The sequence below is a fragment of the Ornithodoros turicata genome, chromosome 1 (assembly GCF_037126465.1).
Source record: "Ornithodoros turicata isolate Travis chromosome 1, ASM3712646v1, whole genome shotgun sequence".
In the NCBI taxonomy this organism is placed as follows: Eukaryota; Metazoa; Arthropoda; class Arachnida; order Ixodida; family Argasidae; genus Ornithodoros; species Ornithodoros turicata.
The window spans coordinates 143,201,446-143,217,584 of NC_088201.1; the positions used below are offsets into that span (position 1 = coordinate 143,201,446).

The 16,139-nt window shown below is 44.8% G+C and overlaps 2 protein-coding genes across 2 annotated transcripts in view; one reads left to right on the forward strand and one right to left on the reverse strand.

Annotated features, from left to right (window-relative positions):
* Positions 1 to 6,423, reverse strand: part of LOC135378659 (uncharacterized) — a 35,556-nt gene extending 29,133 nt beyond the window's left edge. Inside the window, exons 1-3 of the mRNA XM_064611744.1 lie at positions 6,301 to 6,423; positions 6,196 to 6,234; positions 1,635 to 1,658 (exon numbers count right to left, since the gene is read on the reverse strand). Of these exons, the coding sequence (XP_064467814.1) occupies positions 1,635 to 1,658; positions 6,196 to 6,234; positions 6,301 to 6,340 (103 nt within the window). The 5' untranslated portion in view covers positions 6,341 to 6,423. The remainder of the gene's footprint in view (positions 1 to 1,634; positions 1,659 to 6,195; positions 6,235 to 6,300) is intronic.
* The window catches only part of LOC135386310 (uncharacterized), a 532,914-nt gene that overhangs the window by 203,059 nt on the left and 313,716 nt on the right, over positions 1 to 16,139 (forward strand). The window lies entirely within an intron of this gene.

Consider the following 16,139-nt stretch of genomic DNA (forward strand, 5'->3'; position numbering starts at 1 on the left):
CATCCCCATTTCTCCCTCTTCGTTTCTTTTTTTGCTCGGGGGCCGTACACTAAGTTCCCGCTTTTGTAACGAGTTCTCGGAATCGCCTGCCTCTGCTTTGAGCAGTTACGCGCCAGCTTCCATGGCATGCGTGTGTATTTGCTTCGTCCTGTGTGCCGCTTATTAATAAGGTGCCATGATAACGTGTGTATACGTGAGTTTCTTGACGACATTCGAGTTGTTACTTCTGTGGACGACGTGAGTAACTTTTCTGAAGACAACGATCGCACAGATTTTCAATCGGAACACGGAATATTCAGTGCACGCTATTTTCCGGAAGGGGGGCAAGAAAACACGTGGAAGCTTCTTTCTGGAGGGTACGTGAAGGAAATTTTCTTGTATATAGTCTTAGCTGTATGTGCGTGTGTGCGTGTGTCTTGTTTCAAAAGAAAAATTATGCTTGAATGTCACGTGAATGGAAAGTGACACTTTAGAAGTTGATGTAACTTTGAATTTGTATAGTATTTGTGATACCATATTTTCTGATTTCCTACGATGCATTTCAGATCGATTGCATGCGGCGTGATAGGCACTGAGGATATCGCCAAGGCCTGCAGCGAATGAAAGCGGATAGGAAAACCATCAAGGCATGAGCCGAAACCAACATACGCGCAACAAACGCGGAATAATGTGGGTGTTTACATATCTTGAACGGTGTATTATCGGTACCAAATTTCTGTCCTTCTGTTGCTGTCCATTCGACAACGTGCCTGAGGGACGTGCTCACCAGACTGTTTATCCCTCTGGTTTGACAAGCATTTATCTTTACCTTTTCTTGTTGAAAACGTATATGCATATTCTTGGTATGCATAGAACTTATATGGAGACTCTAGGTGTGCCTGTTGTCGCAACCGTCTGCGTTTTGAGTATGGCAATTTACTGCAATGAACTTTTATAGTTTTGTCACTGCGTGGAGCAAATTACTTTCGTAGATGCAGACATGCTCACTCATTTGGTAATCACTATTCAGTATTTCGTGTATTATTTTGTATTACCTCTTTGATTATCGTACCTGAACTGAATTTTATCTCTATGTGCATACCTCCAGTGCTTCAAGAGCAGAACGGAGGAAGGGGAAGAAACCAGAAAGAAAATGAAGAGAGTCGCGACACTGAACGACAAATTAAACTGTCTGAAAAACATTTAGAACCTGATGACCTCAATACCAATAAAAAGTCTTTGAACACGAAGTCGTGCTACGGGCGCTCTGTGTTGTTCAATGCTTTCAGGTCCATTCTGTGGAAATCTCTGGCCCTGAGGTAACCGCAGGGACTCAAACTCTTAGGTAACCCCAGAACCCCAAGCTCTGATGCAACCCCAGGACCTCAAGCTCTGAGGTAACCTCAGAACCTCAGGCTTTGAGGCACCCTCAAGACCTCAGATGTCCCATAATACCTCAAGACCTCAGACTCTGAGGTAACCTCACGTATTACTTTCAATAGGGTGCCCCCAAGCATTGTCTACTATATCACTTCAGCATAAGAGTGTGGTCACCTGTACTGTCATTTAGACTATTTTGTTGTACGCGTGTCGCAATTTTGTAGTAGCGTTATTGTCGATAATTTTAAAAGTCGCTGAAGTTAATTTGTGCTTACCTCTAGCAGGCCCCGTTGAGTGACCTGGAAAAAGGAAAATCAGGCGACATGTTACAGTACGCTAACATCATGCGTGGCTTGCGCCCAATACAAATACACAAGACGTAGAGCTGTGTAGTATGTAGCGTGGTGTAGCGTGACAGACGTCGACTCACCACTCGGAGAAGCTCGACGGAAACAACTACCAGACCTGGCGTTACAAAACGGTAGTTTTTCTGAAGACGGAAGGACTCTGGTCTACCGTGGAAGGCGAACCTCCTACCCAGGCGAACGCTACGCGTACGTGGGAGCAGCATGAAATGGAATGTCAACGCCATATAGTATAATATCTCTCCAGCGCACAGACGATTTATGTGGTCAAACATCGACGCGACGCATATGGAAAAAGCTGACATATGATAATAGGGGAGAACCCAGGTCTCCTGGGACATGCTGGAGCGGACAATAAGTTTCATGCGAGAACTCTGTCGAATCCAATGGCAACTCGAGGAAACTGCAGCCCAGTACATGCACCGTGTGGAGGCACCAAGCCAGCAGCTACGAAACTTGGATCAGACCTTGGTAGTTGCAAAGAAAGCTGCTATTGCATTCAAAGGTTGCGAAAGCCACATTATGATGTTGCACGAGGCTTCCATGTGTGCGCCATGGCAGTCATTACCCCAGAGAGGGCGAGGTACGCACCTCTCCAGGAAGAACAAAGCCAGAAAAAGACTTTACCGAAGAGGCATCATGCAAACACGAGGTGCAGTCGAGGACCTATCCATAGGACGGAAATACCCTTCGATGTTTCAATTTCGGCAAAAAAGGCCACGTGGCGAGGAAGTGATGGAGTCGTCCAACTGACGGAGGCAAATATCGCCAGCAGAGCAGAAGTGACACCTATCCGACTGTCAAACAAGAGCGGACGAGGCAGAGACCAAGACTGGTTAGGTCTTCGAAGGGTAAGCTCGAGCTGGAAGTGCAGCAGCCACCGAAAAATGATCTTGCATTCGGGGCCGCTTATGCCTGGTTCACACTGTTGCATTTTCATGCGTTACGGATGCGGCGCGACACGGTTATCATGACAACGAAGCACGACACTCCGAAAAGCACACGCACCGCAAGAGTTGAGCTCGACCGAAGTCCATGCAGTACGGGCTACCTGCGGAGATGTAGCTGACCAATAAGCATCACTGCTGTGCTGTCGCGTGCTTTTCCAACATGGCTGCCTCCGGTGAAAGCACGTTGGCAAAACAAGAAGCTCTAATTTCAGAGGTCGAGAAATACCCGTGGCTCTACGACCCACGCCGAGCCGAGTACAGAGATTCATTCAGAGATTCAAAGTTTCGCCGACCACATCACGTTGCCCGTTCATGACTGCCTGTGGAATGGAGACGTGGTGGAGTGGAGACGTGATTGGTCAACCACAAGCGTTTGACGTATCAAGAACGCATATGTCTGAACAGCGTGTCGTACGACAGCCTCCTCCGCAATGTATCCGCACCGTAACCGCAACGGAGAGAAGTTGTAGTGTGAACCACGCATTAGAGAGACAACTTTTATGAAGATTGGTCAATTGATTCAGGAGCGACCACTCACATGACTAGCCCTAAGGAAATGCTGAGGGGTTTCAAGATTGAGAAGGATAAAGCAGCCACTGTTGCTGATTGCAAAGGAATTGCAGCGAAGGGAACCGGTACTGTTATTTTCGGTGTCCACAACAAACAAGTACGTTAACCGGGTTAACTGGAAAGGATGTACCCTATGTACCAGGTATCTCGGACAACGGCATCTCTGTCACAGTCATCAGTCTGAGTCACGTCATCTCTGTCAAAGTTATTAGACAGCGGCATGGACGTGATCTTCACTGGGCAAGGCTGTGTTGCCTACAAAGAACAGGATTTCGTTTTTTCTGGCATAAAGTTGGATGGTATTTATAAGATGAAGGCGCAAGTCGTTCCAGTATATGAAAGCTCTGTTCACATCCCATTAGATGAAACAGCCCTGTGGTATCGTCGGTTGGACCACTTGAATGTTGGTACGCTATTGCGAATGGCAAGTGAAAATCTGTTTGGGGGTCTACCTACCTTATGCCATTAAGCATCTTCTGCCATTCCGCATGAAGATGCAACCAAGTAAACATGCGCTTTTAAATGTGTGCTACTGATATATCTAATTACTTTTGGTTCGCCATGCTGGGGTCGCAATACTCAATACTCATGCTTTATCCATATATTTTTGATTTAGCATCACGTAACTGCTTCGTCGTCAGATGCATTTGGCGTTAATACTTTGTACAACAATATTAGACACATTGTGCATTCTCATTTTGTTGTGTTTTTCTTTTCGTATTGTAATTGCAATATTATCCTGCAAATGGTACAAAAAATTCGTTTTCGTTTATTCTCTGCTGATATAACTTTTTACGTCACCTCTTTTATATCAGGCTTGCCTATTGTAGCGATCATTAACTGTATTAAGTTACCAAGTGTGGATGTCTCATGCAACTCATCCCTTATGTAAAGACCCTGGACATTTGGAGGTAGTCTGGAGGTTCATCGATACATATAAATAACTTCCAAGGTCCGAGTCTATATTAACGCAACGCAATGTTACATTTACATGAGAGGCACGGTACGTACCTAGACTTAGACTTTTCTAGGGTTGCACCTTGCAGTTCTTACCCCCGTAACGAGGCTAGTAATTCGTGGCTCTGAATTAGGTGACGGAACTGGCACATCTTACAAATTTATGCTGTACCAACGCTGACAACTACAGGTAAACAAGAATGTGCATGCACTAGAACACAAGCTAAGTATAATAATTCAAAACGAAATACTGAAAAACCAATGAGAAGCAAACATTTCAGTGAGCAGCAGTTGCGGTATATAGGTGCAATTAAGATTCCTTCATTATATCGAATGTTCTCCAAGTACAGGTACATGTACATGATATATAGCGTAAATTGCTGAGGCTGAACCAACGGTTTAGAAAAACCCTACAGTTGAGCCCCACCAACACCCAAGCAATGACATGAAGTGTCACTGCTGGAGGATCTACTAGTCCCCCTGCAGCCACGCTGTTGCTATCTCAGTGTACGGGAACGGCAAATGATTTGCTGCTCTATGGTTCTAACGAACAACAGGTGGTTACTACCATAGGTCGAGAAGTTACCCGTCAAGAGGAACTTAAGGAAGTGAAGTTACCGTGTGAAAAAATGTAACTCAGCCTGAAATGTAACTCGCAGTTACGGAGTAACTTAAAAAAGAATTAGGTACTTCCAAGTTCATTCGGACACAAAATGGCACTACACAGGTGCAGCGCGCGTGAGCAGTTGAGTTAGACCTTGACTTGCCTGCGGAGAAGTCGAACACGCTTTGATCGTTTCCGTTTATGTCCAACAATGAGAACGCTGTGCATCTTACTCCCTGTGGGCGCACAATGGTTCAGCTTGATTTCCATGGCAGCGGTTATTACTTCCTGAATAGAATACTGTCATACTGTCATGGATTGAATATCACGTTTTATGGAATAAAATGCCGCGAAAGAACCGGAGAGAAAGCAAGAAAATATGTGGACGTGAGTGAAAAGCGAATTGAAAGTAACACGAAACTTAGTTTAAGTTACATTGGCAAAGTTACCTAAAAAAGATACGAGTTCCTTTAAAGTTACCACGGTGCTAAAGTACCCAATCAAGATAAAAGTTAGCAAGAAAGGAACTTAGTTACAGTAACGAGTTACTTGCAACGAGTTACCTATAACTCTGGTTACTACGACCTGTTACCACGTATGTGATAACGACCGCGGGGCAGAAGGTGATACAAAAGCCTCCAAGACGCAGAGAAGTCAAACGTAGGCTAATGTTCACTTTGATGTTCATGCTTACCTTCCATTACAAATTTAAATGTAGAACAAGGGCGCGTGGTTCCACAGAGCAGCAAAATGAGGAGTGCGTTCAAGAAATAACTCTGTTGCAACGAGCCCCTTCCTTTGTATAAATATCTGCTTTAGTAACACCAGGGATGACACACCATCACTACACTGCCGGACTAACGAGTATGGGAACAGTGTGTTTGCGCGATAGCATTAAACTCGGTCTTGCCAGTGCCATATGAGCGCTCTGGCAGACTATAGCAAAGGTGCTGGGAGGACGTATGAAATGGCATTGAAGTCACGCCAACGGCGCTAGTTATCGTGCTTATCACGACGCATCGCGCTCTTAGTTATTTCCCAGAGGTATGTGTGGCGTACGCCTTACCTATCCTGACCTCCTTTGATCGTTCTTGTGATGTTCAGAATGCCAATTTATACACAGAAGGGATGAAGCGAGGTACGAGTCAAGCTCGTATCCGTCCCCAGAGTCATACGCTGATACGCGCAACCTCACAAATTTTCCGATGAGTGCTCAGACTGTCTCGAGGTTCTCATACGGGAGACGATACGTGAAAACCCGTCAGGAAATCCCCAGCATGTTAATAAGCTGTTCTCAAGCGTACCCTAAACAGAGTTTTTGAAGTAAACCAGTGCCTAGCAAAGTGACGTAGAAGGAAAAAAAAGTGATGTCATTGAAGCTGGTACTCACGGCCTTTGTGCGACTGTCTCGTTGAATGTTTACTGGAATCTGGAAACATAACGATTATTGCTTTAAAAATTCATTGAGGATGTTTTGATCGAACAATAACAATACCTTTCTTGGTTCTAAGACGATCAAATGACTGACGATCCATGTCTTCTTCTGAACAGCTGGCACTAGCTGTCCAAAAATGTGGACAGGAGAATCATTCGTTCACGTGAGAACGTGTTAATGCTATCTAACTTTGTCAACAACAATATCACATCAACTTCGTCAGCCTCTTCCTGCCGACAACCATATGGTCTTTCAAGGCCAGAGATTGTTGTTCCTAAATTGTCACAGAAATGAGTAGTGCAAGATACAGTATATATATATATATATATATATATATATATATATACATATATATATATAGTATATAGTATACAGTATACCAAGGATACAGTGTATGAAAGCTTTTCAAATATCAATGTCGTCCTTCACCATGCACTGGGAAGCCACACTGAAAAACACAACGCATACAGGGTGTCCCAGCTAAGTGCGAACATATTTTTTTAAATATATATATATATCACTTTTTCGGAGATGAAATCAGTTGCATTATAGTATAGGCTGAAGGGCAGTATTTAAGAGGGCATTAGCAAACTGCTAAGGCAATGTCTTAATTATCTTTCAATAATTAACTTTTTACTTATAAAAGCTGCGAAGTTGTCCTGATGAGAACATCTGGTCCCTTTGGTCAGCTGACACCGGAGCCGTTTTCTGAACGAAAATCCGTCCGATAGATAGTCCGCAAAAAATTCGTGAAGGAACACCATTTTTACTTTATTTTGTTCATCACTCATCTTCGGGGACGTGTATTTCCTTCACCCCCCATGTGAGAGGGTGAAACAGCATACTATCGCCTCTTGCGTCCTGGAAAAAGATTAAAAGAAAACAGGAAATGCAACCCAAGATCAGGGCAGTTCGGATAGAGTCACCCGATACATTTATTTTCGTTTTATTTCCGCTAGTTAAAGCTCATCTTCGACGCATGAGGCGGCACTGTGCTCCTTCACCCTCGGGTGACGGGGACGATCGGGCGACATGTTTTACACCGCAATGTCTTCTATGCAAAATAAAATACTTTGCGGCCCTTACGTGTACCGCGTACTCGTCTGTTAGATGCCAGTACGCAATCACAAGCAATGGAAGAATGTAGCTAAAGTTGGATGTATAAGAACGACGATGCACGATATGTATGGGCGCAGCCTTCCACGAATATTCACTACACACTCCACCTGCAAGGTGAAAACTTTCTTCAATTCTTTTAGCACAGATTTCGCGCGTGCTTTATCAACGCCGGAGGGTAGAAGATTGAAATCGAATTGGTTGGGTTTCGGTTCGGGTGCCGAATGCACAGGTTCCAGAGTAGGAGGAGGAGGGGGAGGAGGATGATAGTGAGCGCGGTTCAGCAAGTAATAGAGGGCTGCCAGTATTTTGCCCACTTTTACACCGTCCGAATCGTTAGATTGCAGAACTTCACCTATTGCTATTCTATGAGCCATGACCGTTAGCTTTGGATATCGCTCGCCCTGTGACTCCCGCCACGAGACTTGATAGCCCTGAGAGGAGCAGTGGAAGCAGAGAGTCGAACCGAAACGTTTAACGGTCCGGTTCGGGTTTAGGTTCGGCGATAAGGGTTCGGATCCGGTTCAGGTCCAGAAGGCAATTATAATGGTTCAAACCGGTTCTTTCCAAACGGTTCGGTTCCCGAACCGGTTCAGGAACGACGAGTGCGAATGAAGCACAACAGGCAGGTTAAAAGAAGCTTCCGTGTGTGTGTTACAGTGTTTGAAGTGGGAAGGAAGGCGTCAGTGATGGTTCAGGATTTTGAAAGAGTTTGTGCGGCATGAAAGACAAGATTAGTAGCGGGTACAAGAAGAGCATACCCATGAATTACTGGTTTGGCTTGACTTTCCCCGCACGTTGCTCAGGTCGCGGGGTTGTTAGCGGAATCTCACCAGGAATATCTGTCAACCAAGCCTGCTACCTTGGCCTGAGCCATTTAACTAATTGAAATTATTCGTTACCAGTCAGGATCGCGAATACACGTTAATCAAATAACGACGCTTCATGGTATGTAGTTGAATTGGAATGGTGCGATCGTGAGCTCGGGGACTTTATGTGTTAAGGGCACGTTAATGTGTCAGCACTGACCGCCGCCGTGCTCGGCGTTAGCGTGAAGTCTCTGTGGAACAAAGACAAAGCAAGTGCAAACAGAGAGTTCGACTCACTTTCTCTTGTTCTCATGTTCTCACCTCATGTTCTCTTCATTTGACCAGCATGAGTGTGGCCGGTGCTTTACTTTCTAGTACCCTAGGCACGCGGCAAACTTAATGCTTTAAACGGAATGACAGTAACTTCCCCTCCTGAGCAACCATCGTCCCGAATGACTGCGTTTTTTCAACACGCCCCTGCTTTCAACAAGCCAGGGGGCTTAATCGCTTGCACGCGTTAGGAGCTAACGAGAGGCGGGGCACGCGTCGAGAAGGGCACGTGATAAAGCACGTGCATGACGCTCTTCGCGCGATACGTGAAGGGCGTGGGATACGTCATGCGCAACGTGTCACGTGCCCATCTTTTCGAATTTCCCCGCCCGCCTTTTTGAATTCCCGCTGCTCGTTAGCTCATAACGACTGTAACGACGATGAAGTGATTAAGCCTCCAGGAGAGAACGACGCCACACAAGATTATAGTTCGTGAGGAGGTGAACTTACCGCCATTCCGTTTCATTAAGTGTGGCTAGCGTATAAGGGGCTTATGTAAGTTCACACGCGCACACGTTGGGCATTATGCTGCAGCGTTGTATACACGAATACGTGCTAGACCTGAGCTCAGGTAGTTTGCTTTCGCAATGCATTACGTGCAAGAGAACAGAAGAAGAAAAAGAAAAAAACGAAGGGGATAATATTTGAAAGACCGAAGGTCGCACAGCCGACGACATATACGTCGGTTGGTCCGCGTATTGGTATTTATATACAGGATGCTTGCGATAACGGTAGAGATTACCTCGAAGACATAGCGCTCTCAAAGAAAAACTGACAGTTGCAACGGACTGATCTTGAAATGCAGCGCCACGACACCCTGTGTATAGCTGACTCTGACCAGTATATTATTATAATATGTCACTTAATGACTACTACCCAAAACTGTCCCTAATGTCCTGTTGACCTTTAATCCTTATATATATTTATGTGTATGTCTTAGACGTTAGTAGTCGTGGCAGTTTTCAGTTACTATCTGCTTCTATTTCGTGACCCGAGAATCGTTGTTGCAGGGCAGGACTTTTTCGGCAAGAAAGACGATGTCTACGAAGCTAATAAATGGAGAAAAAATACGAAAAATAGATTTTGTGTTCATGCACAACATCTAAACTTTCGCACTTAATTACGTGTGAACCGTTATTTGAACCGGAAACCGGTATTTTTTTACCGGTTTAGTTCCGGTTCAGCTCCAAGATGGCGTCGACTGTTTCGGTTCGGTTCAGTTCCGGTTCAGCCAAAAATAACGGTTAATAACGGTTTTTGGTTCAGGTTCGGGTTCGGTTCGACTCTCGACGAGAATGAGACCACCTCGTTGTCGCCTAATATATTTCTTCAACAGCCGGGGGCACTTATGAAGTGACTTGTAAGCGAGGAATCTCCTGTCAAAAAATGCTGGTATGCCTTTATACCAGACGGATTACCGTCCTGGTATAGCCTCCACAAACGAGCAACACCAGCATACCTGTAGTACCAGCTGAACCGTCTGATACCACTCATGTCAGCACGTCTGATTAACATCCTGGTAAAGCCTCCGGATACCAGCTACACCAGTGTACCTGTAATACCTGCTTCTGACTGGTATCACGACATTAGTAATATGTTATACTGCGTCAGTGGATGACACATTAGTCCACATGCATTGTTTCTGCATTGTTGAGTGGAGATGGTGAGCACACATGTACGAGTTTGCATAGTTTATTTTGTGGTTATATGGTTACATGGCTTGCCTTTGACTAAATGCTTCTTCTTTGTACTTTGAGTTTCACTCGTTGCCTCATGGCTCCCCCAGTTATGGTGGGAAATAAATGATTTATTATGCCACGTGTTTCAGAACAGTCCCTCAGCTGAATCATTTGTAAACAGGTGGCGCAATACTGAAGAACTCTCTTTTTGGTACAGATTCTTGGGTATCAGCCATATCCCAGTAACAAGTATGTCAGTTGCATACAGTCATTAATTAGATCAATATCCAGACATTTAAATGTTACTTTGCATACTTTCTTAACTACTGTCTTATGTATCGGGATCTTGAGGAAAACATACTGCAAGAAAAACACGTTGACACATTTTCTAGTAATTAGTATGTTTTGGTTTACACATTTCTTTCGTGGAGCAGTGCATTAATGTGCATTTTGTATGAGCTGCCTGGCTGGCGCTTTCGTTTTGATCCGCCAGGATGGCACACTGGGGTGGCAAAGGATAAGGAACAGGCGCAAGACCGCAACAGACGCCTTGGTATTCCTTCTCTGTGGAACGAGTGCTGCCAGTACTGTTCACCAGTCTCATTGAGGAGGAACACCAAAGCACCTGATGCGGTTTTCCTAATCTCCCACTGCGCCAGTGCGCAATCCAGATGGATGAACACAAAGTTGACAGCAGCATAACTGACTCAGAGAGCACATCCATATATAGCTCCGCACAAGAAATATGTAAATCGTAACAAATTAATTCCTTGAAAAGGTGCAGTGTCAACAAGTTTTCTTTTTTTCATCTGAATATTTTCACAAAAGGTCCCGATACATAAAACACAGGTCCTGTAAGCATGCGAAGCAATGTTTAAAAGTTAGGATGTTTATTTAATTAGTAATGGTATGCGACTGAGCTGCTCGCTACTCAGCCTATGGCTAATGTTCCAAGGATCTTTACCAAAAATAAAGTGTTTGATGGCACCACCTGTTTGCAAATTATAAAGTCAGTGGACCTTCATGAAACAGCCGGTATATGAAAAGTAATGCACGGGTGCTCCCGCGTTTCATTGTACGTAGCGTTACTTGGCATTTCTGGTGATATCGGACAGGAGGTTCCGTAGATATTTCTTAATTTGTCTGAGTCTTTGTTCGGAACTGTGCGAAGGGTCACCATGACGTATTATATATTCGTGGTAGGCACCTGCGAAAGAGAGAAAACGTCGGTATTCAAAAGAACACTTGAATGGAGAGATTGTCCTTTGTATGCACAATATTATTATTCAGAGTGCAGGCCACAGTCAGTTTTAAACAAAACGAGCTTGTTGGCCATTCTAGTCAAAACCAGTGAGAGGTGTAGTTTGGGGTACGTAGTAGTACGTTGTAGTCTGAGGAGTACGTACGCATACTACTTGCGTGCTTGAACATGGATGTCACCATATGCATCTAGCTTACCAAAGCGCACATGGAAAGTGAATAAACCTGGTGACTTAATGAGAGCTAAAGAACACGGCTCATTTTAGTGTCTGTGTGATATAATTTTTTATACAAATTTTGAACCACATTGGCAATGACATAGTAATACAGTTGCCGACCGATTTTTCGGACATGCTCGATTATTCGGACTCGTTTGCGGAACCGCCGTGGTTCCCATAGAGTTGATGTATACAAACGTCAAAAATTTCGGATGGTGGTGGTGGTGGTGGTGGTGGTGACAGGGCTTGCCGTTGTCGGCCTCACGTATGTGGGCAACGTCACGACTCACGCCCTGGGGGAATGTGCGTCCGAATTTCGGATGCCGTGCAGCTCCGTCGCTCGATATTTCGGACTCTGCCCAACCAGCGAATTTCTCTCTTGGGGTGACGGAAAATATTGGTATCATCCGAAATTCGTATCAAAAGAAATAACTAACTAAAATATTTAGGCAAAAAAATAGGCAGTGATGATTGTTCATTCTCCATTCCTCTGAGTAGAAGAGGTCTGTCGTAACGCTTTTGAGTCTTCGATTTGGCCAACGGCTCAGCACGTGCTGGCCGCCACCAATCACGCGACAGCGCTGTAAACCGAGCTTCACCTAATGCACGCATGCGTTAGGTGAAGCCGACGTGCGGACTTGATGACGGCAGTGCCTCTGACAAGGTACACTGCCGAAATAGAAGCTGATGTTATCAGGCAGAGCCGAAAGTTCGTTAGGAAAGCATCGACAAATTTTTTCATCTTATTACGGCTTAGTAAAGTTTATTTTGAAGCGAAATTCGTTTCTTCGTACTGCTCGATGATTCGGAATTTTGCGCGATCTCCGCGGAGTCCGAAAATCGGACGGCGACTGTATGCTAAATATTAGCTTCAGTCAGCCAACGAGATGGCGCTTCAAAGACGAAAAGTATCAAAACCCAATCTAAGCGCATTTGCTCTTAACGTCAGTTGCTGTTCACATCAGGTGCTGTTTTTCTATCATTAGGTGAGAATGTGATATGTGTTCCACCTTATATGCGAAAGCATTACTTGATTTTCAGTTTGATCATGAACGGTCAGGAATGTAATCTAGTGCTGTGTGACAGGTGTCTAGCGCCGGTAGAAATGTTGCCTCACCTGCCATTGCTCTCATTTTGACAGGTGTAAGAGCTTTCCTGGCGGTAGCTCCCTCCTTCAAAACTCTCCTGCACGCCTCTCCGGTTACACTTCGGTTTTGTAGTTGCTCGGTAGTCCAAAGGAGGCGGGCCATTTCGCGGCAGAATCTTGAATCTCCAGAAGCCCCCATGACCCATTCAAACTTGTCCTTTGGGACCAATACACCTTGCTCTAGCACCATCTGCAATAACAAAATAATGTTGGTCCCCATCTACTAAATCAGACGTCAAAACGTAAAAGCACCAGGACAACTCTTCACCAACTGTATCTGGGTGGTAGATGAGTAGAAATCCAGCGAACCGGTAGAGATGTAGGAAGGGAGTTGCCTCAGGACAGAAGCCGCCGATATTTCGAACAGAGACTGTTCTTCTTCTGGGCGGGGCTATCTGGGTGGGGCTCACATGAAACCTCACTATACTGCAGACGAGAACTCTCAAACTATGCGAAAGAACAATGCAGAAGTGCCCTTAAAGGAGCACTAAACAGCTTCACGAATATTCTTCAATTATTATATTCTATGAGAGAACGTGGCGATATCCAATTATGAAGATAATTTACCTCTAGAGTGTCTTTACCACAAAACAATGCCATTCAAAGAGCATAGCCCGTGCGAGTCTCTCCTTCCTACTCTGACAGCACCTACGTCACACATCTCACACCTGTAGCAAAGCTGCATTCCAGTGGGGATGGGGGAAATTTCGGACTCGTAGCAAATGACCAGCCTTGTTGCACAAGCTGCGGTGTGCAGGGAGAACCGATTGTGGGAACATCACTGTGACCTCGCGGACAAATACAGAGCTGAAAGCACAGTGCGCACATGAAATGGAATATTGCAGGCTTTTGGTACTTTTTGATCTGGCTACGTTGGGATTGACAAGCGGAAATATGTTTAGAATTGATTTCACTTCCCAATATTACAACGAAAATCAATGTACAGTCGTCTCACATTTTGATTGACGGTGCGCGATGTCAAAATGACGTGTGCCTATTGCCGCTATGGCATCGCAAGGCTGGGCATGAGCACGAAAGAGTGCAGTCAACATTCGGTCAGTCAGGAGCCGTTATTTACTTTTTTGCAACAAAATTTTGTGCTAAACGTCACTGTAGGAAACGAATCACACTGGATTAGAAAAAACCGCACTCGCATACTTGTTTATTGCCCTTTAAATCCGCTTTAGCTGGGAGAGTACATGCAGGGTGTCTCACGTAGCGATTACGAACTGTTGAAAAAAGCTGCATAAGAGGTAGCCGTGTTAAAAGCTGCCAGAGCCCATGGGACGGCATTTATTTTATGCCAATTAGCAAATTAAAATTAGATACCTCTTAATTACGCAGTGGTTTGGGAGCTAAAGCGTCAATAAACAGGTCCCAGAGTAAGCCAAGATATTTTTCAACAAAGCACCCTGAACATGATGCCCCTTAAAGTGCAGCTCCGCTGCTGTTCCGAAAGTATGAAAACGTTGTGATATTCAGGACCGTGGTCCCAACTTCATTCATAAACGCACATTGCTTTCCAAATTTCCATACTCCTTCGTGAGAAATTTGAGAAAAACTACCGGGCGGCAGTTCCACTTGTGACGTCATACTTGGAACTGCGCGGATTGGATAGCCACACCTAGCCAGCTCTGCCTGGCAACCAGTTTGTGTTTACACTCCGTCATGGCCGCTGTATCGTGCTGAAACAGCTGTCACGAGCTATCGGGGACCACCGCACCGTTTTATCATGTTTCTTATAAGGAATACTTCGTCTTCGAGCACGTTCTCGTTCTCAATAGCTTTGGTGGTGCTTTCTGCACGCACAGCAAGTCCGCGCATAGTGCGCTGCCAAAGCTATTGAGAATGCGTAAGTGTACGTCACACTCACACGTTAGGTGTTAGGTCTTGTTGGTAGCATGAAGCAGTAGCATGAAGCACAGTGCGGGCACAGAATGTCCGCTCACGACGGCCGTCGTTGCACAACGAGGCCATCCTGTAAGGCTTGTTAAAGAAGACCGGCAAAACTATCTTTGAGGCTATTAACGACAGCAATTATCACGGAACACACCCAAAACATTCACCTTCGCCCATAGATCTCCGCCATCGCATCGACGATTTGGCGTTAGCCAAGCCACGAGCGCGGCTAAGCCAGGACGAAGCCGGGATTGGTCAGAGTTTGCCGACCACAGGACCGCCGTGCCAGGAAAATTTAAAAAATTGTTTTCTTAAAAACTACAAACAAATGGGTGAAAAGTTTTCACATGTATGCTCCCTGTGCAGAAACGAACGCACAGCCCAAGCATGGCTCCATTCTGTCGCAGTCGAAAATCGGCGGAGCTGAGCTTTAAGTTATTCTAGAAAAAAAAAAAGACGAGACTATAAAACAGCCCTGCATAGCTGCCTTCTCGGATGTCCGATGTGCGTCACTCTTAGAATGGCACCATGAGTGCTCGAGCAAAGATATCATCCACCTTCATTATCAAACTAGCACAAAATAAAATACACTGCAATCAGCTTCGGTAAAATGCAGTTTGTTTCATCCATATATATGACTTCATTTTTTTAAAGCCTGGTGACTGTTACCTTGGATGTGCTACATACAGGGTTTTCCTTTATCCTTCGATTTATTATATAAAAAGTGCAAACCAGAGAAGATGCCAGTTGTGCATGCAGGTTATGCTGTTGGACAGCTTTTGTACCTAACAGACGATTAATCAGCTGAAATTAATCAATTCATAAATTAAGTGCTTTATAAGAAATACCAATTGGCAAAATGCAATTTTGTTTTTAGAGTGAGCTTAGTGAAAATGATGAATGACAGAGAATCCAGCAAACTGGCATGAAAATATAGAGGGAAATGCTGAAGGATGAAAGCAGATGCAATTCCGAACAGACTGTCATTCTTCTGGACACAGAAGAACACTCTCCATTCAAAATACTGGTGGCGGTGTTCCATTTCTTTATAATGATCCAAAATGAGTCAGCTGGGCAAAAAGCACTTGCTATGGGAGAAAATATGGTGACCCACTTTCAAAGTGGAGGTTGTCATTCGTGCACACACCTCTGTGGAAAGGCATTGCAGATCACAGTTGAAGAAACAGTCAGGTTCTAGCTGTTGGACGCAAAGAAAAGTTTTTTTAATGAAGTTTTCTTACGTGGTCTCCGGCTGTGAACGGTGGTGTACTCGGTAGCTGTACAACTCTCCTTCGTCCTCCTCCTGCAGGTTGGTGCCCACCATTCGGAGCCGGTGCTGATAGATTCACCTGTCCATTTTTTAGAAAAGATACAATGAGCTTTCAGACTCAGCCATGTCACACCGAGGAAAAGTTTCGTCAAATAATCCAGGTCCTTTTTC